This window comes from Phoca vitulina, unplaced genomic scaffold (assembly GCF_004348235.1).
Source record: "Phoca vitulina isolate PV1807 unplaced genomic scaffold, GSC_HSeal_1.0 scaffold6, whole genome shotgun sequence".
Lineage (NCBI taxonomy): Eukaryota > Metazoa > Chordata > Mammalia > Carnivora > Phocidae > Phoca > Phoca vitulina.
The window spans coordinates 56,633,146-56,660,412 of NW_022589709.1; the positions used below are offsets into that span (position 1 = coordinate 56,633,146).

At 43.0% G+C, this 27,267-nt stretch overlaps 1 protein-coding gene across 3 annotated transcripts in view; it reads right to left on the bottom strand.

Moving 5' to 3' along the window:
• PIK3R1 (phosphoinositide-3-kinase regulatory subunit 1) overlaps positions 1-27,267 on the bottom strand; it is an 80,722-nt gene that overhangs the window by 16,209 nt on the left and 37,246 nt on the right. For all 3 annotated transcript variants that reach the window (XM_032404287.1, XM_032404288.1, XM_032404289.1), the window contains 5 exons: positions 8,302-8,394; positions 7,806-7,880; positions 2,398-2,529; positions 1,386-1,587; positions 1,104-1,183 (listed from right to left, as the gene is read on the bottom strand). In XM_032404287.1, coding sequence (XP_032260178.1) covers positions 1,104-1,183; positions 1,386-1,587; positions 2,398-2,529; positions 7,806-7,880; positions 8,302-8,394 — 582 coding nt within the window. The remainder of the gene's footprint in view (positions 1-1,103; positions 1,184-1,385; positions 1,588-2,397; positions 2,530-7,805; positions 7,881-8,301; positions 8,395-27,267) is intronic.

Genomic DNA, 27,267 nt, shown 5'->3' on the forward strand with positions numbered 1-27,267 from the left:
ACCACTCTTGCTTTATGTACTTGTTTCTGCTGCCTCTCTTACCTTTGGATACCATATTCTGGGCCTGTCCATATGAGCCCTTCCAAATACCTGCACCGTGAGTGGTTGGTTACCTATCCCATCCTGCAACCCGCACAGGTAGGTTTGAAGCCTAAGCCCTGCCTCTCTCAGTCTGCCCCATCCAGCTGCACACCACACCTGGCTGTGTAACACCTACAAAAGCATGATGTAATTCCCCGTTGCTGAACACAGGGGGTCCCCATGCCTGTTTATACACAGATAAACCAGGTAGTCTGCATGAGTTACCAATAATAAAGAGTAAATTCATCCTGTTTTATTTTAATTCTAGACGAAATTAAGACTATAAGCAACATCTCTACTGGTCCTGAAACTTCACTGACTGGACCCTAATCTTTATTCTCAATGACCAGCTTCTATTAGCTAACTTTTAACAAGTGTATAGGCAAAGTAGGGTTGTTTAGACTTTCCACAGTAGAAGAAAAATACATCAGTTTAAATTAAATCCACTGCTAACGTGGTCGACATTTCCTGCTTTGTTAAATGGCTAATTGAATGCCAGCCTGCTTTCAAAGAAGTGTCTGGCTTGCTCTAACTTGCTGCAGTGAACACCCTAGTTTCATACTGCTTGCATTCTTGAAAATGTTTATTTGGACAGACATTTCTCAGCAGACCTGCTTCCAAAACACACATTCCAAAATACTTCAAATTATATAGTAATTATAAATCCCCTACTTTTAAGTATTAGAAAGAAAAACAAGAATGTCAACAACTAAAATGAGCTCCATAATTTATGCAACAACTGGAAGCATCAAAGTTGAGGGGAAGGGAGAGCTCCCACAACCCTCATCTAAAACCAAGATCATCCACAGATACTGAAATCCAGAGATACTGAAAAATCCACATATACTGAAATCCAGATAATATTTACCATATACACTACCACTCAGCCATTCTTTAAGTCCCAAGGTAACATGTTATGGATTGCGATTCTACCAGAAACTGATGTTCCTTCAGAGAAGGTCTAAAGCCACCATTCTAAAAAACGAACCAGGAGAGAATTTTAAAAGTTCAAAAAGCATTACCTGGTGCAGGCTGTCGTTCATTCCACTCAGTTGAGATTAAAATTTCTATAACTTTTATGAGGTGTTCAGTATTCTCAGAGCTACAAAAAAAGAGAGTTTTATTAGAAACCTTTTTTTCAAAACAACAAACTCATGTTCACTTATACAAGTTCAAGTCAATGTGTCTGGTACAAAGGTGCACATGCATCTGTGAGCGAGCATCTTCAGAGTAAGTTGAATGATCCATCAGTTTAGGACTACCGACATCACCCCAAAACACATGCTTCTCTCCTTTCACCTTACCTGGCTGCCGGGAATCTGAAAAGCAGAGGGCTGAAAAGTTCAGAGAGTACTCTTGCACTCAGAAGATTCTTGCTGGAGATTTGAGAGAGCTTGAAGAAATGTTTTAGCAAATACTGAAGCGTAAGCCAATACTGATGAGGTATGTTAGGTGCCCTAATGAGCTTCTTCAACAGCTGGATATATTCTTCAGGGCTCTGTACTTCTACAGAGTTTAAAAAGAAAAAAAAAGAAAGAAGAGTTGTTTCTAGATATCAGTGACTAAACACCTAGAACATTTCTGTTCTTCTAGCTACAGAAGAACGAGTCCTTTTAAACAAAGTCATCAGAAGCAGTGACAGAACATTTGTTCTCCTTGTTAGAAAATACATTGTGAGAAAGTAGAAATCTCAAGTTAAATGGAAATGCAAGAAACTCTTGGTGTAAAAAACCACAAGAGGATCAGGGTGTGCTGGCAGAGATATGCCCTCTACTAAGCAGCTTCGAGTGTGATTGGCTAATTTGGAGGAGCATCAGATAAGTATCACACGTTTTAACTCTGAAGGTTACGAACCACAGTTTCCTGTCCCCAAAGCACTTTAACTGAGCATTAGCTACTAAGCCTGACAGTCCTCTTCCCTCAACACATTTTGTAATGGCCACTCGAGGAAAATGACAAGAACATCCCCAGTCAATGGGTCCTGGTCCCAGGTTCCCTGCATCCAAAGATGGCCCTTGGAACACTGTGGCCTTCAGTGACATAGTGAACTTTGTTAATGCTGATAAAAGGTTAACAATTAGCCATTTCAGCATGTGGACAGTCTTCCTAAGCAAATGAGAATCTGGGTCTTCTATTGGATGCCCCGGTAAGGGAGGGAATTGGGGCTAATGGGGAGGGAGGGTGTCGGGGAGGGTGCAGATTCCTACCAATATTTTCTAAAACACCGCTCTTTATATGCAGCATTTAATAGAGTTTACATGCACCTGCACATCTCAATATATGCGGTCATTGAGGTTTTCAAAACAGAAAACAAACCTTGGGCTAAATAAATCATTTCATTGTAAATGGCTACTGGAATGACAGGATTCGGTAAGTCCACAAGATAGCGTTTAAAAGCGTCTCCTAAAACTTGCACATCGATCATTTCCAAGTCCATGGAGGCGGCATCTGTGACAGAAACATTTTAAAAAGTATTTCAGACATTGTATGTATCGGTTGGGCCCATTTTTCTGAATATTTGACTTAAATGTGACACAAGAAGGGAGGCAACAGGAGGGCAAATATAAAATTCTTGAGTGTTTCTTAGCAGTGTTTCTCAAAAGGGTTGCCCCTGGCATTGCAGATGGAACACTTTTTCTTTGTGGAAGTCTGTCCCCTGCGTTCTAAGCATTTCCCATGATGGCTTCTGCCCATGATGCCAGGGGCACGTTCCCGGACGGTGGGGCAACAACAATAAAAAATCACACCCCTGTTATAAGCTGAATTGCGTCCCCCACAAGTCACAGGTTGAAGCCCTAACTCCCACTGTCTCAGAAGGTGAACGTATTTTGAGAGAGGGCCTTAAGGAGGTGGTTTAGCTAAAATGAGGCCATTAGGGTCGGGCCCTGATCCAACTTGGCTGGTATCCTTCTAAGAAGAGGAAATGTGGACACATAAAGAGACACCAGGAGCACAAGCACGGAGGAAATGCCTCGTGAGGACTCAGTGGGGAGGTTGCCATCTGTAAGCCAAGGAGAGAGGCCTCACAGGAAACCAAACCTGCCTTGACCTGGGACTTCTAGTCTCAAGAACAGTGAGAAAATAGGTTTGTGTTTGAAGCCACCCAGTCTGTGGAATTTTGTTATGTCAGCCCTAGCACACTAAAGTAGCCCCCCGAATATACCTTCTGGAGGGTGGTTCTGCTCTGACTGAGAAACGCTCGGTCTAGGGATGGCTAATCATTTAGTAAATGCTTCCTAAAACCTCAAAAGGAAAACATGAAATGCAAATCCAGATATTGCCTAAATTTTGAGTTGCTGAATACTGCATCTCAGAATTCATACAAATTTAGCTCAAGAGAGTGACTGAACAAACAGTAAGATATACAGAATTTTAACAGTCGGTCTCAAAAATAGCCATAAAAATACTTTTAACATTTTTAGAATGTTTCCCCCTGATTCTGACAGGGTATTCTAATTAGGATACAACTAGTCTAACCTGTGGGCACTGAACTAGCTCCTAAGAAAGAGGAGCACATCTGTCTAGTAAATCCTTCAGCCAGAAAAGAGGTCAGGCAATTCAATAACAGGGTGATACTAATCCAAACCACGCTGAGGACTCAGGGTAGAAAAAGTCACAGTGTCTGGCAGAAAGAGGGGCTGCTGGGGCGGGAAGGGCCAGGGGCATCTACATACAGAAGCGGCATTTGGCCGCTGCTGAAGGACGCGCACCAGTGACATGAAGGCCAACCTGAAGGTTATCTGGAGCCTTGTGTACTCAGTGGAGACGAGGTGAGCTGATGGATGAAATGCTATAGTTTTCAACAGCTTTATTCTTTTTAGTGTTAAAAATTAGCTGGAAAAGAGCGCTGCTGGCAGTGAAGGGGACACTTCTGGTAATTCGAACTGCAGTGTTAGAGATGGGTGAGGCATTATCAAGAACTGACGTAATGCGGGGACTGACTGGATCGGGTGGGGGCCTGGGAGAGGAGGAACCTGTGTCCTCCAAGGTGTGGGAGCCGGAGGAGGAAAAGGTGGCGTCCTGGACGGCCACAGAGCGAGTGTGATACTATCAATCACTGCGGGTTCAACGTGAAGTTACAAGAGTTCCTGGGACACATCGTTGTCATAAACCAAACCTGCCCCGCTAACGAGGCAGACCTTACGAAAGAATCCCACAACACCAATAAAGCTCAGGAAAGTTCATCTGGTAGATAATGTGCATAGGTGAGCTGGAGGAGAAGAATTACTAAACTCCGTCAGTGGAGGGGCACACGGTTGTGCCCCAGAGAGTGAACGGCACACGCCACATCTCCAACAGGGCTGGGAGAGGCAGTGCCCGATCTGGGCACAAAGGACCCACGTGAGAAGTAAGGCAACTACCAGTGTGCCTGTCAACGAAACCTGTGTGTGCACCACGCGAGCAACACGCCACAGCCACTGACCGCCTGACAAGCTGCTGCCCCCCTCCCCCGCCCACGGACCCTTCATGCCCGGTATGCTTCGTTTACTAGGTCTCTTTGCCCCGGGAATTAATATTACCTAATTTGTTCATCGTAAAGAAATTGATAAACCATTTGGTGATTGGTAAAAAAACATTAAGATGCTCAATATTCCACAGGCCCCTCCCTCGGGCAGGGTTTCTACTGCCTTCCCTGTGCAAGAGCAGTGCTGATGGGCCACGTCTCTATCAGGACACTTCCCAGACAGTATGGTAATTAGGTGTCTCTCTACTAGACTGAGAGTACCTCAAGGGCACGGACTGTGGCTCTTTCCTGCTCTTCCCGCTTCCCTCAGTGCCCAGCACACAGGAAGTGCTTGCGAAATGTTTGTGGACTGAGCCATAGCCATGTCCTCAGAGTAATGTCAATTCACCCAGGCCCTTCTCTTAACACATGAGGTGTGTTCCCAAGAGCCTTAAGCCTTTGAACAAAATCATCTTATTTCAAGCCTTGGGATTAGCCTTTGGATAAGCTCACTTTATGTCAAATCCATTAGTGCTGATGACATAGTATATTGTTTTTTTTAAAGTAGCTTCTAAAGCTCCTTGGAGCTCCTGACTTTTGTTCTGTAAGTCTCCTTTTCTGCATTCAAACTATCCTAATGAGCTCTTCCAAGAGCTAAGGACATCTGTCGTGTGATGACTTCTGAGGTTAGCTAGGCAAGAACTCCACAATCTTTAGGTCTAGGATGGAGGAGTTTATGCCCTCTACACCCCAACTTTTCACTGAGTCTTCTCAAGACAGGTAAACTAGTAAGCTCTCCAGCATGTCACCCTTCCTCCCAAAGGGATGGAGTCTCCTCCCCAGCTCATCTCTACCTAAGTTAGTAGTTCTCAGTCAGGGTTTTCCATTTTATTGCCTCCCTCCTACCCCAGCCCCCACTCCCAGAAGACATCTGGCAATGTCTGGGGACATTTTTGATTTGTTACAATTTGGGGACCACGCTACTGGCATCTAGTGAGTAAAGGACAGGTGTGCTGATGCTGCTAAAGCCTCAGTTTTTAAAGTGAGGTGTAACTGACATGTAACCCTATCTATCATTGTAACAACAGGATTTGAGATTTGTTTATGTTACAAATGATCACCACAGTCGGTCCAGTTAATCTATCACCAGGTTACAGAATTTCTCTTTCTTGTAATGAGAACTTTTAAAGAAAAGGCCTGCTTCGGGTTAAGAGAAACCAAAAAAAATCAGGAGAAAATTCAAATGAGAACAACAAAGATTAATTCACTTTAGGTCAATACAGCAGGAGAAAAAGGAGTAAGACTAATTTGGGTGCAAGTCCCAGCTTTGCCTCTAGCAGTGATGGATACTGCTATCCCAGGGGTACTGTGGAGATGAAACTAACTAACTTAGGAGGGTGCTAATAAAACTGGGATGTTGTCTTCCACATCCATCCTTTTCAGACATTGGTAATTCACAGGGTTGGTTAAAAGCTATGAATTCTTTTCTCTTTTTTATTTTTTATTTTTTAAGCGTGAGTGACTTATCTCTGAGCTTCCTCCAAGGTATTACAATATTTTTATGGACTGAGAAATCCTCAAGCTATGAAAAGTCCTGGAGGACCCACTCCTAAATTTAGATGTTTACTCTTTTTCTTCTCACAAAATGCACTTTTATCACACAGAATCCACATGAAACCAGTCTTCTACGTGTGTGTTTTGATCGCAAGTGGCGAAGAAAAGCTGTCTATCAAAATACATTGCTGACGTTATTTTTGGTTAGTTATTCCATCTCAGAGGTGATGTGAAGATTTTTTTTCTAAAGCTAAAGTGCATCATTTGTATTCAGTCACATTTAAAAGCTTAACCACTATTTCTCAAATAACTCTCATCTCATCGGTCTCTGATGCCTAAACATTTCCTGTGACTGTTGTTCAGTTTGACCAATATTCTGACCAAAACATGTATCTCAATTTCAACTGGCTAAGGACAAAACCCAGTTTCCTTACCACTCTGGTCAGGCTGTGAGAAATAAAGGACAAGTGTTTCCCCGTGAGTTTTCTGCCAGTCAGCTCCTACTGACCTACTCTGGGGGTAAGGCAGCCACCAGGGCACAAGCCCTGCACATGTGGGAGGCTGGCTTCCACGCACAAAATAAAAATGAAAGTTTGAAAAATTTTTTTTTCAAACTTCAAACATTTGGGTGGTGCATTTCAGGTGCAACTATTTACTGATACAGAATCTTTTCTTCCCAGAAACATCTTTTCTAGAAATTGTCATGAGCTGCCTCAACTTCACATTTTCATTTACTACATTCTTTGCACAAGTAACCTGTCTAAAAGAGCTTCTTCCCAAACTAGGTTTCGTTCTTTTGGTTTCAGATGTCCAAATTCAATTACAAGAATGTGAGGCAGAGAATTATTTTTCTAAAAGAAAAATTCTGAGAGGGAATGAAGAATCTGAGAGATTTCTACAAGGGGCTACGGAAGATGACTTGCTGGAATGATGGCCAGTACATTTATTCACATTTGTAGTTTTATTCCATTTGGCAAACTGAGTTGAATTGATGTCATCTAACCAATGGTGTGCTGCAGGTGGCCCGCTCCAAAGGGCCACCTGCGCTCAGTTCTTTCCAAGTTGGGAGTTCAGTGATAACACGTTGGCAGCCTGAAACTGACCACGGCGGGCATACTGACACCGTGGAAATGGGCAAATGTTACAAACCAGGCTTCCTCCGCCTCCCTGAGAGTTGGGTTTACCAGCACGCCACTGAATATAACAGTATCATGATGTTACTTAATATAAACATGGCATGAAAAAGCAAATAAGCATGAAAGAAAGGAAGAAAGACTGAAAAAAATAAAGGAAAATGGGAAAGGTCAGAAGAGACATTTGTTAAATGACATAGACTTATAAATATTTTTTAAGCTGATCCAGATGAATCAGATGTTGCCAACTGCACGGTCAGAGAAAGAGGGTCGATATGCAGAGCCAGAAAAATCCCAAGGGGGTGTTTCTCTCCTCTGCAACTCCCGCAGGACCCAGAGGCTCTTGGCTGTGAGGACAGACCATATGCCTGCAGGCCCGCATGCACATACACCCCAACTCAAGAGACAAACATCAAAGGTCAGCGCGGGTTTGCACTGTTACCATAATAGGGCAGCGGGAACTGTGTGTGATTTCTGAGCTTCCTTCAAACTTAGAACACTGCACGGTTAAGTTCCGGTTTTTGGTGCTTTACCTGAGACCGAAAGGTACGAACCATGTTTCCCATTTGTCTTTCTAGCTCTATGACACTCACCACAATCAAGAAGCTGTCGTAATTCTGCTGGGTTGCTGGAGCTCTGTGTTCTGTATAGAGTTGAACATTCCAGACCTAAGACACAAAACAGACTGAGCATGCAAAACACAGTTCTCTGGAGAACCTGTGAGCTTGCTGCCAGAAAGACATTCCAGTTTCCATCCCGTATCTATTCTAGATGTGTACCAAATATTCTTGGAAGTGAACTCCTACTATTAATCTTAGCTGGCATGTCAGTAATTTTGGCAAAGTCATCTGGCCACTACAGAGTGAGTTAATTATATTTATTAAATTATGGAGAATTTAATAGTTTCCATACAGTAAGTACATGTTAATAGTTAGAAATCAAACCAAGGTTATTTCCCCACTACACGGCAACAAAGAGCTTATGTGTCTAGCACAAGTAGCAAGAAGCGTATTTAATGAATGCCCAACAGACAACACCCATGAAATAAGAATATAACAAGGTAACGGAGCCCCTCTACTGGTTGATTACCTTTCTTTTCAATGGCTTCCACTAGCTTCACGAGAAGAGGCGGGGCAATGTCAGGAGGGGCAAACTGCTCGGCGAGATCTGGAAGGGCCAAAGCTGCAAATAAACAAAATCCTACGATTATGTTTAATTGGGGTAATCAAATGCATGAGACAACAAGAGAATTTAAATATAAAACAATGTAGTTCTATGGGACACTGGCAAACTCGGGCCTGAGCAAGACCGAGCCCCGTGCTGGGCTCTGCCCTTCAGAAGGCTCCTCTCTGGCCCTCTTCCAGCTGTGCCTCTTCCTGTACCTGAAGGTTTGGGGGCCCAGCAGACAGGCCTGCTTCTCCCCTGGGACACACTCTGAATACTTAGCTAGAATCCAGGAATTCCCTGCCCAACTGGCCTCTCGGGGCCTCTTACCCAGGTCTATCCTCCCCAGAGCAGATCTCCCTTGCGGGGTGCCCCTGGGCCTGGGGCTGGGTGGGCAGGGCTCAGGGGAGGAGGACAGGGCAGAGCCCCTGCAGGGCAAAGCCAGGATGGGTGCATGGTCCACCCTCCCCACATCACCACACTCTGGGCCAGAACCTGGAACCCAAGAAACCTAAATTCAACTCATTACGAAAGAAAAACTGTCCAGGTAGGAGGATGGGACAGATTTTACTCAACTGTTCATTAACATGATCTATAACTTTAAGATATTTAGACACAGGGCACTTGCAAATGATCACTGGCCCCGTGACATTCATTTTAAACCCCTGTGTACCTGCCACCCAAGCCTTCGTTTGCCGACATGCATTTTGGTCAATTAATATCTTAAGAAATGTGATGCTTTCACCAACGGTATTTCCATGCTTTCTCTCCGTGTTTTAACAACTGCAGTGATACAAGAAGAGACTAATTGGATGACACACAAATAATGGCCTTCAGCAGTACATTTATAACTGTAGTCTCACTCCAAAAATACACGAAACCATTTTAAGTAAAAATATTCATCTCATAATACACCAGAAGAGGGAGCTAAATATATTCACCTCACTTTTCTCAAACTGCAAAATACACTTAAAGGGTAGTCTATATGAAAATATGTACAGGTGCAACCTTTTCATTAGCCACCAACACAGAACTTTTTCCCATTTAAGGTTTGTTACTGTGCACTCTTATCTAGGACTAGACAGTTTATATAATTTAAGGAAGATTCAATATTTATACTTTTGTTTCAGTGAGATTTTAGTGGTATGATTCAAGGCATGTATTATGTTAGGCAGATTTCTGACGAAGCCCACCTTCCTAATACTAAGAGTCACCACAGAAGAAGAAATTCACGATATAAAAGTCAACCTCAGAGAATGAAGTATGATTTATGTCACTTTACAAGCCCTAAACCCCATGGTCTAAGAGCCTTTTAGACTGCAGTATGCCCTGGGAGAGACGGACACATGGGATCTTGCCACCTAACCCAACTGGCCATTCAGGTCCCCAGGATAAAAGGAGAAGAGCTAGGTGAGTGAAGAAAATCGCACAGCAGCACTGTCCACTAGAACTTTGTGTGATGATGGAAATGCTCTATTAGCTGTGCTATCCAAGAAAAGTGGTGACTGGCCAACTAGCCACATGTGGCTACAGAGCAGGAGAAATGCAGCCACTGCAGCTGAGGAAAGGAATTGTCTTTTACTGATTTAAACTGAAACAGCGGTATGTGCTAGTGGCCACGGTATTAGAGCACACAGTCCCACAGCCTGGGCGAGGATGGATTTTGTCAAGAGCAAACAGCAGATTCCTGAGTTGGCTCTGTGCTAGTAAGACCTCACCATAAAGCCATCCCTGGGGACAGAGCTTCTGGACATCGGGTTCATCAACATCTGAGCTCAGGGCATGAAAAGTCTGTCACAGCTTCCCAGGTGACTCTGTCCAACTGCAACATCACCGGAGCACGTTATGGACTTCATAAAGGAAGCACAGACATGCCATTGACTTTCCAGACAGTCACGACGCAGAGAGCTGAGTGGGAACTCCATGTCCCCTGTGTTCCCCGTACCTGCCCGAGCCTGTGGAGCACCTGGACACCTTGCTAGGAAGACAGATTCCCAGGTACGACCACAAATCCCCGGAATCAGAAAATCCAGGAATGGAGCTGATCATCTATTTTGGGTTAGTACTAAGTTTTAGGACATGCTATGATGATAAGCAAAGTCAGGTGGGTAACCCCCTGAAAAAAAAAAAAACAGCAACGACATCCCCCAAATCTCTAAATGTCATAACGTGAGTATATCTGAAAAGCACTGAAAATAAAAATGTCTTGCAAGTTTCATGTAGTCTTTTTCATTAAAAGCATTGTAAAATAAAAAAGGATAAAGTATAAAATGAAAGGGCATACCATTTCATTTCCTCTGATAAACAATAAACTACTTCCTTTTGCCTCAGAAGATTATCAGCTCAGAAAAATGTCCTCCCCTATAAATGCCTTCTACACTGAACAAGCTGACATGTATCATCCCATCAGCATATGTAACAGAGCAAAACAAAGGTAGAGAAACGGTGTAGAGAAATATTAATTAGAATTCACTGCAGTGTTTCTCCTTAGCCTTCTCAAACTTACAGGTCTTACTTAGCACATGCCAAGATACAAAAAGCTAAAGATTAACTAGTAAATACGCAATCCCACATGGCAACGCTCGTCCAACTAACATGCCCTGTTCCTCTGTGCCCGCCCTCAGAAATTACTCAGGCCTTTTTTTTTTTTTAAATTAAAAAAAATCTTTAAAGTTGGCAACTGTAAATGGAATTACTTAATAAAGGTTTATCTCTTTCCAGAATCTTATCAACACCATCATTTCTGCAGGCAAATTTGAAAGTTAAATTAACTGATAATTAAAGATTTCACCTAATTGCGATTGAAATATGCACCCAGCAGTTGTTTTATGACTGGGTTGGCAAATACTACATAGAAAAGGGTTTCCATCTCTCTATTTGTTCCCTTTGGCTTGAAGAAGAAAAAAGAAAAAAAGTAAAACCTTCTTTCTTTAGTCCTTTCAATGTTTGTGGCAAAAAATGGTAGTTTACCTTCAGTATCCTGAGCTACAATATATCATGTGTTTCACTCAAAAAACGGTTACATCAAGGGGCACCTGGGTGGCTCAGTTGGTTAAGTGTCCAACTCTTGATCTCAGGGCTGTGAGATCGAGCCCCACCTCAGGCTCTGCACTGGGCGTGGAGCCTACTTGGGATTCATATTCTCTCTCTCTCTCCCTCTGTGCACCCCCCACCCTGTTCTCTCTAAAAAAATAAAAAATAAAAAAATAAACTGTTACATCGAGTGTTGGAAAAGCACTGTGACAGCCATCAGGAACCTACAGCAATGCTGAACTTTTCTCAGAGCACGCCAGAATACAAAGAAGAAAGCTAGATGTACATCGAGAGGGTAAAGGTACTCTTCCTGTAATAGGTCTAGTGAATTTCCCACTAAGTTTTTAATATTGATAAAAGCTGTATTACTCAAATGTCTGAATCATTACAGCTGATTAAGGTTTTGACATGGGAGTTTTTTAAAAGAGAAATTTTATAAGGAGAAACCTTATTTTTTAAATAACAATTCAGGGAGTTCCTATTCTCTAGTACAAAATCTGTGATTCAATTCATTTCCCCTTTCAAATATTTAAACATAGGGAATATGAAGCCCTACCCAAGAAGTCTTTTTTTTTTTTTTAAAGATTTTATTTATTCATTTGACAGAGAGAGAGACGGTGAAAGAGGGAATACAAGCAGGGGGAGGGGGAGAGGGAGAAGCAGGCTTCCGGCTGAGCAGGGAGCCCGATGTGGGGCTCGATCCCAGGACCCTGGGATCATGACCTGAGCTGAAGGCAGATGCTTAATGACTGAGCCACCCAGGCGCCCCCCCCCCCCCACAAGAAGTCTTTAAAGTTCACATTTTCTACTTCAGGCAACAGGATCAACCGACACCAAAAATCTAAAAAGTATTCTAAAGCAAAATATTAATTATTTCAACAATCCTAAAATCAACTATTCCTCTAATTTTATTAAGTATACAGGCCAATATTTCCTTTTCCATTACATCCCATTTCAAGAAATTCCAACAGGAAATTGCGATTGCTAGGCACTACCACATTTGGCAAGTTGCTCTCTGAAAGGTCCATGATAAAGCACCCGTATCATATACTTCAATAAACCAGAACAGTGGAAGTAACAAAAAATACAGGACATACAGATCGCACATGATGGCTATCAAAGAGAACACAAAATGACACAGCATGTCCCTAATGAAGTTTATATATAAATTCTTACTGGGGTTTCATCTTCCAGACAAATTTTTATACCTGAACGAGGAACGCTTTTTGGCTTTGAAGGCTGCTGTAGCCAGGGTGTCTGTCTGGAGAGCCAAGTCCACTCTTAAGAACTTGGACGAATACACAGATCTGCTGACTATGGTCCCAACACCAATTTTGGTTATTTTTTAAAAAATTTATTTATTTTTTTAGGGAGAGAGAGGAGGGACAGAGGGAGAGGGAGAAGGAGAGAAGCAGACTCCCCACTAAGCCCAGAGCCCGACATGGGGCTCCACCCAAGGCCTGGTCCCACGACCCTGAGATCATGACCTGAGCTGAAATCAAGAGTTGGACACTTAACCGACTGAGCCACCCGGGTGCCCCAGTCCAACACCAGTTTTTGACTTAGTGGGATCAGTTTTCATCAAAAGAAATCAGAATTACTTAGGGAGAAAGAAGACAAGAAGGGTCTAGAAGTGGTGAAGCCAAGACATATGTTGCTTCAAAAGAGGAACCAGTCTTCAACACTGATAGGAACACCAATGAATTAGGTGTCCCTGGTTGCAGAAAGGATTTTTGATGACACATCAGATGCTGCGTTTTCCATGAATTCTACTTTTCTACCTTAACCCTGGTGACAAGCAATCACATGGGACAGGAGAGAGCCTTCTCTCCAAACTCAGACCCTTCCCAAACCACGAACACGGACAGGCCTGAACAGTCCCTGGGCACCAGTGGTGTGTGGGAGACAGTGGGATTCCTCACATTAAACCGTGCCAACACCATTACAAAGTGCAAGATGAAACCAGCACACAGCTGCACCTTTTGGAGGCGGGCTCCATAAAAAAAGATATTTCAGAGTCAGTGCCTGGCAGGGACGAATGGAAAGTTTAAGCTGAAATTCTGGGACTCCAGAGACGGCCAAAGCCAAGTATTTCATTACTGATGGAAGTAGCTTGGAAGTACATGAAAAACTGCCACTTACCTTTTAAAATGTCATACAAATACACAGAAAAGAAAGTGTATATGCCAGCCGTGGGTCAATATTAAATCAAGATGTTTGTTGATTAGCTGTTGCTGAATCAAAACTTTTATTTCTGTCTGAAACAACCCCTCTCATTATTTCAAATGAAAAATGTACATTCCGGTGGGCAGAAATCTAACAAATCCCAGTAACTGTCTGAAATAAACTGTATAAGCAGATTCTTACCTATGTCCATAATGGTTAATTATCCTGACATTTAAACGTCTTAAGCTCTCCTGGCAAAACCCCAACAAATGCTGGCTAAGACGGTATAGCTAAAAAACTAAAACAAAGCCAAAAACCAGGATGGGTTCCTTCACTTTGGAACACACCTGTTCAATCAGCAGTAGTGCAATTACTAAAAGCACACGTTTAAAGCCAAAGAGACCTGGGATTTAATCTTGGTTTTGCTACTTACTGAGTGTATTCTTGGACATGTTAATTAACTTGAACCTCAGTTTCTCCATCTGTAAAATGGGAATAATTATGAATGCAATAAGGATTAAGTGAATAATACAGATAAACATGGTAGGCATGGTGCCCAGTATGGAGAATGCACAAACTAATGGGTAACTGTTATGAATTTACAATTATTTATGTAATCTTTTTCACTATTATAGATTTTTAATTGTAATGGCAAATTTTAAGACCAGAAAGTATTATAATGGAGACAGAAAGAATTTTCAATACTTTATTTTTTAGACCTTATTTATTTATTTGAGAGAGAACATGAGCCGGCGGGGGGGTGGGGAGAAACAGAGGGAGAGGGAGAAGCAGATTCCCCACCAAGCAGGGAACCCAATGCCAGGCTGTATCCCAGGACGCTGGAATCATGACCTGAGCCAAAGGCAGATGCTTAACCGACTGAGCCACCCAGGCGCCCCTCAATACATTTTTTAAGCTGGTACGCCAGAAGCATTTTGAGAGGGCACACATTTCCATCTTGCCTTTCATTGTAACATATAAACACAATTATCTTTTCAGAAGTCACACCTAAAATATAAAGGTATATTTATAAGACTAATCTATTTATTTACTTCAGTTTTCTGAACGTGAAAGAAAAATGAAATTGGAATGATACTGAAACTTGGTGGAAACAAGGACTTTTTTTTGAGAAGGGAGGAGAAAAAAGTATGGGCAAAAAAAAAAAAAAAGGAGTAGAGTCCATGTGGAAATAAATCTTCAGCTGTAACTACATGATTTCCAGAGATAACTAGTCAGAGGGAGTTAAAAGACCTGTCAACAGACTTAGCTAGGAAGTTTGCAAATCTTTTCAGACACCCTAAGCTAATTAGTCTTTAATATCTTTATCTTCTCCCACTTATCCCTTCTGCTCCACAGCTTAAACACAACTGAAAGGGATCTGAGATCTCTGCCCATTTAGTTTTATTTCTAGACCGCAGCCTAGTATAGGAAACAAACAGCAGGCAAAGATCTTATGAAACATACGCAGACATTACAGCTTTGCTCTGGATGGCCTTAGCTAGAACCTCAGAGTTGAAAGATCACTGACGTGAGAGATTATACTTAATCTTCGACAGGCTAGCCTAATTAATTGTGATTGTTACCATCCAAACTGGAGTCCGATCTAAAGATTACAATTTACAGCATACAGCAAAAAAAATTAAAATGCTGGGCAGGAGGTAAGTGAATAAGAAAGAGACTCCCCTTTTGCACCCCAGGAAATAATGTATAGGTGAGTCCCTGGGACCCCGGGAGCTAACAATTTTTAAGGGAAGTGGGTCTTTGGGTCTGTTGGCTTAGAAAGATTTCATACGAAGTATGACTGAAAAGCCCCAAAAGGGAAGGAGAGAAGAGAAAAATCACGGGACACACCACAGTGGGGGCCTGACCATTTGTTGAATGAATATTGCTGAACATCCACCAGGAGCCACAACCCCACACGAAGACATGCTTTCATTTTTTATTCCTAGCAGTCCAAAGACTTACCGTCCTTATTATCCTGACTCAAAAGGCGAGAAAGTCGAGCCTTACAGAAATTAAGTCATTTGGTCAAGGTCGCAAGGCTTATAAACAGTGCCCTGAAGTTGGGCTTGTACCTGTTTTTCTCCCCCTGAGCCGACAAGTTAAGTCCCAGTAAGGAAAGAAACCTGTGAGAAGTTTGCCAGAATTTCCTGCCACGTCTCCCTAATTTAAAGGGGAATGATGACAATGGTGTTGCATAACACACAGATATTTGAGGCTTGATCCCACCAGTGAGCAGCCACAGTACTTTCTGGCATGCTCACGTGAAGTTACCTTGATAACACTCGTTTCTGCATTTCCCCCAAATAAGCAAGGCAGCACCAAGTTCCTCACGATCAAATCTTTTCTCATGCAGATCATTAACACCATAAAGAGAAAGCAAGGGGAGCCCCTCCGTAGGAGAGTGAGGCAGGGGCTCCAGGTGAACCCCCCCAGAGGCACTCGCTCTCTCCCATTGCTCTCTGATAATAGATTTCACAGTCAAACATATAAAAATAACACATTAAAAATGTTTCAGAGTAATAAAGCAGGATCTTCCCATGTAACCCGAGAAGCCCGTCTCTCAAGAATTAAAGATCCACTGATCAGGAGGGCAGAGAAGTGAGAGAGAAACTGGAAAGACATTACTGGTGCAATGAGAGAGACCTGGAAGAAACATCTTGATCTCAGCTGGACCCTCACTACCCGCGCGACAGCAGGACACTGGTGGACCCAGAGCAAGTGCCAGGATTGGAAGGAACTGCCAAAGAGGCAGATTCGCCCAGCTGGGCGGGCCCAGCTTCTTCACAAAGCCTGGATGGAAATCAGAGAACAGAACCCCCAGATTCCATTCTAATAAGTACAGAGAGGGCAGGGCTGTTTCGCTGACATTTTAAAACATACCCACAAGTTGAAGGAATTGTACAGTGAATGCCCAAACATTCTCATCCTAGATTCTACAAGCAACGTTTACCTGTTTCATTACCTATGGATCTATCAATCCATCTTACTTTTGGTGATGCATTTCAAAGTAGGCTGCAGAAATCGGTTGCTGCAGACCCAACTGCTTCGCGCACCCTCTCCCCCCCATCCCTAAGATGAAGCTTAAACTACACCATTATGACAGTATTTGGAGACAGATTTTTGAAGGTAACTACGTTTAACTGAGGTCATGCAGGTGGGGCCATCTCAGTCCTTCTCAGACTCTAGAAACCTTCCCCTTTCTCTCTCTGCCACACGAGCGCAGGAAGAGAGGGCACCTGTGTGTAAGGCAGGAAACAGCCCTCACTAGAACCCAACCACGCTGGCTCCCGGACCCCGGACGCCCAGCCACCTGAACTGGGATGAATAAATGTCTGCTGTTTAAGCCACTCAGCCTATGGTATGGCGTCATAGCAGCCCAAGGTGACCAAAACATCAATACACTCCACTCAAAGAAAGCAAAGGAACTGCAAGTCTAGAACAAAAATCAATGTCAAATACAACTCTACAGGGATTTAGTAAACACCTTCTGTGTGTCAGAATATTCACAAGGGCAGTGCTTTCTAAATTTTACTGTGCATATTAATAACCCTATTGGGATCTGGGGGGGGCTACAGGATTCTGCCATTTCCAACAAGCTCCCAGGGGAGGCCCATGCTGTTGGTCCTCGGAACACACTCTGAGTAGCACGGGCTGAGGATGAGCCCACCGGTCCCAGAAAGAAAATCCGGATCACTGTGGGAGAGAGAATCCCAATGGTTAACCAGCATACTTTGTACTTGTTGCTGAAATGCCCTGAGCTCCAAGGGCTCGTCTTACACCAGATCCCAGGAGCCCAGCATTTAAACATGTGTCCTGCAGATGACGGGACTGACTCGGAGGGTCAGGCTATCAAATCTAATCAGCTCTGATATCATGCCTAGCTAGAAATCGAAACACTGAGCTCACGGGTAGAGGCTCTGTGGCCCCGTGCACCTGTGTACTGCTGCGTGTGGGGAGAGGGGTCCCCTGGGTCACAGCTCGTTAACGTCCCACAGTTAAGTTGAGGCTGACGACTAGCGCCCAGTCCCCCTGACATCCACAACAAAGCTTTTCCCAACTGGCCACATTCAAGAGGACACAGCTGTTGACATTGTGCTAGGAGGAGAGGAACAGAAAATATTACTACTACCCTACTGCGAGGACCACCACCACTCCCACCGGCACGAAGCTGCTACTTCTGCTGCAGTCCTCACATGCTAAACACTTAGCGCTGGGAACCGTGCTCAGTGCTTCGTGTGCCTGATCTCCATTCATCTGGGCAGCCTTGTGACAGATCCCAATTGTCCCCATTTTACAGATAAGGAAACTGAGGCTAAGAAGGGTTAAGCACATTAGCCAAAGTCGTGCCAGCAGTAAGTGGGAAAGGAATGATTGTATAGAACAGACCAACTTCAAAGCCAGCAGTAACCGCTCCGTGAACCTCGGGTGCCTCCTCAGACAGATGCATCGCAGGACTCCACCCCGGGCGGGGGGCCCCGGGGGGGGCTTACAAAAGCCATGAGACAGGATAAAGATGGAAAAGCATGCGGCAAGAAGAGACGCCCCCAGTGACAACCCTTAGTGACAAGAGGTGCTTTTGTTCAATGTGAGCTCGGGCTGGCAGGCCAGCTTCTCGCCGTCACCTCTGCTTTATCAGGACTGAACCCCTTGCCAGTACACTCAGCCAGGCTAAATATTTTGAGGACAGCATTTATTAAATATTTTCTCATAAGGCTAAACTAAGCACATTCTTCCCCAAGGATGTAATGGGTTTTATTCAGCTAAATATAGTTGGCTAGCTTATCACTTTCAGCAAGGTACAGATGGACTATTCTAGTTAATCATCAGGTGGGGAAAGAGCCCAGCCAATAATTGACAAATGCATATATGTTGTAACTTCTATTACAAAGGATCCCAGAATGAAATCTTAATAAGATACACTTAATAGGTATATGAAAAGAGTTAAAGTGCTCATGATCAGAGAGGGAGAGAAAAGGAAAAGGATGACCTCTCTACGGGATTGGGAAGAAAAAGAAAATAAAGCAAAAAAAGACAAGGGGCCAGAAAATAATGAACAGAAAATTCCCCATCAGCGACTGCAGAAAAATTACATTAAAAAATGGGTAGTCAGATTTTTTCAACAAAAAACTTTTTAAAAAAATCACTGATATATGAAACTAAACTATCCATTTACAATAAAGCAATTGTTAGCAATTGCTAGCAATTTTAAGATAAAAGTACACACAACCCTTAATAATTGTGTGAGGAATCAGAATAAAAAAATAAAAATGAAGCAATATGCTTTCACTACCTCAGACAAATGTGATTAATTCTGGGGGACTATTAAGTTTCCCTATTTCACAATATACTATGATCACTGGTGAAATGAGCAAAAGATTATTCACCTCTCAGCTATAGAAATTCATAGACTTATACCGGTTGCAATTTTCCTTTTAAGGATACCAATTTTAGAAGGGTCAATTTGGGCAGCAGTTGGACCCTATCATTAAATTCTCAAAAAAGCCAGGGTAATACATAGTACTATGCCATAGACACTTACTTTTGCCAGACCCATCTACCTTGTTTTAAATATACAGGACGCTCTACAGATAGAACAAAAAGCAAAATATAAAACACATGTCAATTACAGAAAGAAGCCTGACTGTGTTCCCACAAAGATTCTCAGAAATAAGCTAAAAAAAAACACCATATAGATGGGTGATATCTGAGGAGTGGGTGTATTTTATAATTGCTTAAAAGTCAGCAGGGGAAATGTGGCTACGTCAAATAAGCTAGAGCAAAGCGGTCAAAGAAGAGGAGTGAAGTCAAAAATTAAGCTGGACCCAGAAACGGAACTATTCAATCAGTAATTGCAACCAACATTTGAGATTCTTGGTAGACAATACTCTACCAGTTTGCAGATTTCACACTGCTAAAACTTCCCCAGCGTAAGTGGGGATGGTCAGGACAGTGTGGGTCGCCTATCATGGAATCGACTGTGATGCTGTTCATGAGAAAGTGTCCCTGGGGGACGCCTCAGAGGTGGGAAGCCATCGCTGACCACTGCGTGTGTGCCTCCTCACATTCTGGTCTCAGAGCCACCTCGGCCCTAGCAACGGGGACAGCCTGCGCTCTGTCTCTCTCCCCTGCACCACTCCGGCCTTCAGGTGAAAGGGAAGTGATAGGGCCTGAACCACGGGAGGGACTTTTGTACATTTTGTTCTATCAGATTAGGCCTCAGTAACTTCATGAATTATGAGCTGTCAACTTCTTTTTCATCTGCTATAGAATATGCTTCTTAGAAACTGGGGCTATAAATAAAACAACAGATGTTTTTTGCTGGCTTCAACAGGAGCTTGGGTCATTTTTTTTTTAAAAGGGGCTAGAAGTTAAGTGAATTAATCCAAGAAGATGTACTAGGTTTCCCCCTGTTGGTCACTTTTTGCATTATTCCACTGAAGTCACAGATTCGTTTTACTCCATAAAATACCTTTTGGGGCCACTGTACGTAACCTACTGAAGAAACTAGAAAGGACTTTATAAACACACTGCATCCTTTCTGTGACTTCTATTTAAAAAAACAAAAACAACAACAACAAACTATTAAATGCCTTACGTATGCTTGTTACTGGGTGACACCAAAAACAACTGAAAAGCCACTCTAGGGGCGCCTGGGTGGCTCAGTTGTTAAGCGTCTGCCTTCAGCTCAGGTCATGATCCCAGGGTCCTGGGATTGAGCCCCGCATAGGGCTCCCTGCTCAGTGGGGAGCCTGCTCCTCCCTCTCCCTCTGCCCTCAACTTGTGCTCTCTCACTCTCTCTCTCATGCTGTCTCAAATAAATAAATAAAATCTTAAAAGAAAGAAAGAAAGAGAAAGAAAGAAAGAAAGAAAAAGAAAGAAAGAAAGAAAGAAGCCACTGTAGGGTGGCAGACAAGAGGTGAGGACATGAGTTCTAGTTGGCTCTGTCAGTGACAGGTTGGGAACTTTGAGGAAAACAGTACCTCTGGGCCTTCACCTGACTATCAGTGATATGATAAGGTTTAGCTAAATAATTCTAAAATAACTTTTAGTTCTTAAAATCTGTAATTGGAAGATAAAAGTCAAGGAAATCACAGGGCCAACATAAAACCACTGAATTACATTTCAACATGAATTACTTTAAAAATAACTCTATTCTCTTTAGCCATTATGTTGTTGCACTGCATAGCTGACAAAAATGACAGGAAGGCACCCAGGAGAGGGCTGGCAAAAAAAGTTACTTCAAATAACGGAGGGGTGGGTGGGAAAGAATCAATTAAATGAATTAAAAGAAAGCAAAAATGGCAAAATTTAATTATATTTCATTGGCCTTACCTTAACCTATAATTTCTGAGGAGGGGTGGGGAAGCTTTTTTGAGGTCAGTTTTTCGAGATATGAACTTTCACTTTGTCGGCAGGAACACATTCAAAAGAACTAAAACATTTCTCCAATTTCTGTCTGTATGCGGATCTAACAGAAGACAACTTACTGTATGTTCTTAAATGTATTCCGAAGTCATGACTGCTACAAATCAGAGAATGTAATTTCTACTCAGTTTCTATAGATCACGATTTGGAGGAATGGGGGTGGAGACCAAGAAATTGAGAGCAACATAAAAGTCAGGCCAAGGGAAGGAAGGAGGGAGAGTGAAAGGTGAGTAGTCCCTGGCCTAGATACCGCTCGAGTCACTTGGCTTACTTCCATGAGTCACGCTAAGAGCCTTGTAAAGGACATCAGTCTTATTTTGTGTGTGGGAAAGACTGAGAGGTTAGGTGACTACAACAAGATCACTTGATCAATGTCTGGCAGAGCAGACACCAACAACCCACGTCCATCTGAGTCTAAGGGCCTGCTCTTTCCACTTCACCTTTGATCTCTCCTAGTAGTTATTTCTCCTGCTCTCCTTCTCCTGAGTTTCCGAATTAAGTTGCTTGTAAATGCAGCCCCTTTTAGCATTTTGATATTTCTGACCAACACATGCTGGGCTCTAAGAGATAGGAGGGAGGGTCTGTGCAAAAGTGGCTCACGATCCACGCAGTCAGTGAGTACAAATGTCTGTGATTAAACAGGTAAAGGGGTTAGTAAGAAGTAATGATACTCAGAGGAAAGGGCTCTGTTCCCCCAAACCTAGATCTTTGTAAGTTTATCCGTTTCTTTCTGAGGGGACTTGGCCTTCAGTCATTCGGAAAATGATACCTTCTCAAACATATAGTATGATTAAACAATCCCAAATCAAACAAGATCGAAAGTAATATGCCAAGGGCTGCCCTTCACCTCTGAGGCTCTTGTTACCAAGATGCTAATAATAATGGCTAACACTTATGATGCATTTACTATGTGCCAGGTACTGTGCTAAGTTGCTTTACTGAAATTATCCCCTTATGGGGCAGGTTCTATCATCATCTCCATTTTACAGAGGGGAACTGAGGCTCAGAGATGGTAAGGGATTTGTCCAGGCTCACACAGCTGTACCAGTCAGAGCCAGGATCTAGTTTAGACATAAAGGTTGCTCCCCTCCAAGGGATCCTTATTTACTAATGGAGTATTATCTCACCGAGTTCCTTTAGGGCACATAGTTTCCTTAAAGACTTCATCTGTTTTTGATACAGCCCAGTCCACTACCCCGGCAGCTGGGACCGCCTAGAGCCAGACAACAAAGTTAAAAAGAGAAGAGTTCTCTCTAGGTCAAGAACAGATGTGGAAAGTCGAGAGCTCAAGAACAGCCACTCTGCTCCCTGACTGGCCCATTTCTCTAGTTGATGTCTTTTTCCAATTCTGTGACGTTCTACAAGATGTTGAGCGTATCTGGTCTATGCCTGCTAAGTGAGGGCAGAACTTGCCAGTCATGGTTACAACCCACCCTCTCAAAAATCTTTGAAAACCACAGTGTGATACCAACCATTTCCACGGTCCTGTGTTCTACCAGATGATCATTCACTTTGGAAGAAATGACACAGATACACATGAATAAGAAACCCACCAGAGTTGATGGAAACAGTCGCCAAGTAGAATGTATACCAGAATTTCAGAGATAGAATGACTTTTAATACTCTGTAATGATGGGGTCCGAATATAACCCATACATATAATTTAAAATTTTCTAGTAGCCACATTTGGGTAAAAATAAACAGGAGAAAATTTAATCTTTAATTTAACTCTATTTATCCAAAATACAACCATTTCAACATATAATCAATACAGAAGTTATCAATGGGATAGTTTACATTCTTTATTTCCTCTTTTACCCTCCCAGCACATCTCCATTCGGACGAGCCACATTTCAACGGCGCAGTGTGACTGTGACATGTGACTGGGGGATCTGTACTGGGCAGCGCAGACCCAGGAGGCACGGCCTTCAGTTCTGCTCAGCGTGCACAGTCTGCTGACCGCAGCTGACAAAAGCGCCATTATCAGGAAAGGCCGCTACAGTGCAGCTGGTGAGTGAGACAATCTACGGTCTGCTTAGGTTCACATCTTGACAGTACGAGCCTCAATGTCATTTATACGATTAGTGATCATTAACATGTCCAATACTGGCTACAAGACAAATGACCATAAAAGGGGTGGAGGGGTAGTGACGTCTACTGAGTCTTCTAGAGGCGGAAGGAGCTTGGAGCCTGACGATGCTTTCTTTCTGCTAAGATGGTCCATGGCTGTGTATTTTTAAAGCCCCACACCTTCAAATTCAAGGTCTTGAATATGCCCCTCTTTCCAAAACATGCCATTTATGAATCCATTCTTATGAAAACTTGGACACTCTTTTTGCTCAACTGTGTTGGTAACAATATTAAGTGCATTTTGGGCTTCAAACTCCTGCTACAAAGGCAACATGACAAAGGGCTGTAGACAAGGTTGCAGCAATGTCAGTGATATCTCGTTCGTTAAATACTATCTCTCTCCTAACAGGTGCCCGTGCTCCTTCTCCCAGTCCTAAAACTTGACTCTTTCCCAGTACATGAAATATGAAGCTTAAACCCAGCTCCTAATTGATGTTTCTGTGGGGAAAAAAAAAAAAAAAAGCTTCACAGCTCAAATTTCTGCTTCCATTTTGGACCCAGAAGAAAAACTCTTTCCTTTAATAAGTCAAAGCTGATACCGTTTTCCCCAAATGTAAAATGTTTTACAAGTGGTAGAAACTGGAAGCGGGAAGCAGCTCCTAGCTCAGATCATAGGATAAAATTAGGAAAAGCTCAAAGGTACTGAATCAAATATTATTACTTCGGCAAGGCACCAAGAATGTAGACTTACAGCGTGCTCCTCAGACCTCTGGGCCCTTTCTGGGAGAAGGCCTGAGTCTGAAGGCAGTGGGGGTCACCGTGCCTGAATTTCAAAGGAGATGTTTAGAAGAGCCTGCACTTACCAGACACTTGGCATCTTGAGAGAGTTTATCAAGTTAACATGGCTTTCAACGTGTCAATTTTAATGGTTTTAGCACTTCCCACAAACCTTGGCGTAAGGTGCTACTTGATGATGATACCCAGGAAGCTGGCTCTAAGGAGGAAGTATATGGTCTGTATAGTGTGTCCACACTGCACTGAACAGCTAAAGAAAGACGAATTTCAGATGTAAACCAGCGTTTCAAGAAGGGGGCTCAAGATCACCAAGAGAACGTAAGCTCTGGAAGGTCCCTCACAGAACGTGTCCCAAACCCACCTTACCAGGATACAGAGGATGTGATCAATGAATATATGGTGACTGAATGCCCTGATAAACGAGTCCATTTCTCCCAAATTGTTCAAGAATTCTTGGTCTAGGCGAACAACTTGAAGATGAGATTTATGACAGACTATGACCCATGTGAGATTCTTAATTAAGAGATCTTAATTAAGTTTAATGAAAATGAAAGAACAATCACTTTAGAAGTACTGTGACCTGGGTTCAAATGATACTTCCACTTCTTCTCCCCTCAGCGGTGAAGCGTCCCCAGAGCAGGCATCGAGAGCGGGGTGTTCACTACTGCACCTGGTGCTTTGTGCAGTGCCTCACACAGGGAAGTTTCTTCATGAACAGTGGCTGGACCTTTGTTTTCTTGGACATAAGCTACATGGACTGGGTTATCATTTCTAAGACCTCTTCAAGTGCTCTACGAATATTATGAATTGAACCTGCTGTCTGCAAATAATTGAGTGAAGGGGCACCGGGGTGGCTCAGTTGGTTAGGCAACAGACTCGACCTGGCTGAGGTCATCATCTCAGGGTCGTGAGACTGAGCCCCAAGTCAGGCTCCGCACCAGAGCCGTCACAGGATTCTCTCTCTCTCCCTCTGTCCCTCCCCTTGCAACCCCCTCTGTCGCGCCTGCGCACTCTGAAATTCTGGTATATACTCTACTTGGCGACTGTTTCCACCAAATCTGATGGGTTTCTTATTCACGTATATCTGTGTCATCTGTGTCAAATTAAAAAAAAAAAAAAATTGCGCAATTGTGTTAGTATTTCTGCTAATAATACTGAACATAAGCCCTGAGAAAATGTATCATCAAGATTTTAACACCCAAAAAGAGTAGCCCTTCCCTTGCCCAGTACTTGAATATATGAATACTTCAGAGATTATTGATCAACAAAAAAATAAAAAACCAAAACAGACAAAACCCCAAATAACAGACTATATACAGTCAATGTTTGGAAAGGTTAATTAATCTGTCCCACAAAGGAAGAAGAACGCTGTTTTGCAGGACCCATGAAAAAGTATCAGCAGAACAGAGTAACTTCAAATGTAGTAGGCACCTTTCTCCCCACCCTCACTGACTGTCATGACTGTATTACTCCCTCTGGAGACGTTCAACAGACAGTAAGCCGCAAGCACACAGGGACCCTGTAGCACTGCTGAAGGTTTTAGCCCTGTGTTCATGAGGGTTACGCCTTCACGGCTGCATCGGCCTTTCACCAGGCTCTTCGGTAGACAGGAGGAGGTGAAATTTGTGGGTAGAGGGAACTTTGTGGCTCCTCTTAATGAAGAGGCAGCTTCTATCATCCATCTGTCTATATTTCATTGAGTTAGGAAATCTCTTTACCTGTTCATATAATTCAAAATGCTGAAGCAGTAAAGTAACAGGAAGTGGAGGTGAGCTAGGCCTGGCCAGGCAATGTAGCTTCACCTCTTCTGGTTCTCCCACCTCACACTGTGGCCCATGTAGCACCCTACATCCATGGTGGTATGTCTCACATTAGTGGCCAAAGAGGCCCCCATCAGGCATGCTGCCACTCCCTTGTATGCCCAGGCCCTGAGGAGGAGGCTTTCAACCACAGGACACGTAGGAGGGGCACAGCTACCCTGGCTGGCAGGTCACCAACCTACAGCTGGCCGGGTGAATGCAATGACCTTCATCAAAAGAGCCAGGCCTAGGCTGAAGTGAGAAACACAACACTTATCTTGAGCATCTCCATCTTCCTTTCCCAAACCTTTCCCCCAATTTGGTGATATTCTTCTTTCTCTATCATCTCACTCTCTTGTTAATCCTCCTCCCTGATCCATGAGATAGTTCAGTGCCTCATGGTCTCTCTGGTCTCCCACAGGCTCAAAAACCAGCCTCTCACAGAAGGATCTGATCAATGATCACAGTGAAATGGGAACGACTGGCGAAGTTGCATGTGTTATCAGAGAGAAGTACAGGGTTGATTTTAAAAGGATCTCCAGCCCCATTCTTCTAATTAGAGAATTCCAGGCATAATCCCCTCTGAAGACACACCCCCACATATGTACGGCTCTTTAGTACTTTGCTATGAGTGAGTCATTTCAATGCGTCTCACTAAGATCATTAGAATGCTCTGGTCAATAGTAGATTTTGCAAAGCTGAGACCAGATGATCATTTAGGACACCAACCATGTTCCCCGTTTGTACTTCAACAACAATCAACTTCATACCACAACAGTAAAATTAACAAATATTACAATAATACCTTAAATTTCTGTAGCACTTAGAAGACGACAAATGCTTTTATACCTTTCCTTTTTTTTTTTTTTTGAGGCTCAAACTAGAAAGAAAGAGAGAGAGAGAAAACTAAAGAGAAAAGGAAGAAAAGGAGGTGGGGTCAAGGCAGAGAAAGACACAGGTTAATAAATAAATTCAGGCTGTTTACATTAAAGAACAGGAAAACATGTAGTTGGGGTCATCAATGTTGCTTTGAACGATATGCTATTTTGAATAAACAGATACTCGGTTTTAAAGATTTCTGTGAATATGCCCTTATGAATTCTATGTCCCTCCCACTTGCAAGCAGGTGCTTCAGAAACAAAAGAATAAAACCACACCAGAAAGGCACTTGGTTATCAAGCCTGCAAAGCCCATGTCTTTGTGGTTTTTAAAGATGTTATCAGCAATTTTAAATGTGAAATGTCTTGCAGACTAAAGTTCCAAACAATCACCACTTTTTGGGAATTGTGCAAAGCATAAATAATGTTCCACATGACAAAGGAACATTTATGAATGTGCATATTATAATCTATTACAAGAGCAATTAAAGACAAGAGATACCAATTCTAGAGAGAGTCGCTGTTTCACACTGACAGCCAGTGGGTTTACTTCTACCCTCTGATTCCCTCCCAAGAAGAGCAGTGAGAGCTGGGATCTTAAAACGATACTATGAAAGCAGTGAAGCCGCCAATCAAAATAAAGATGCAGCTCACTTCCAAGCAAGCTTAGGCGCTTTCCCCAAACCGCCCCCCTCCCCTCCGTTCTTCATAAAATTACTAAC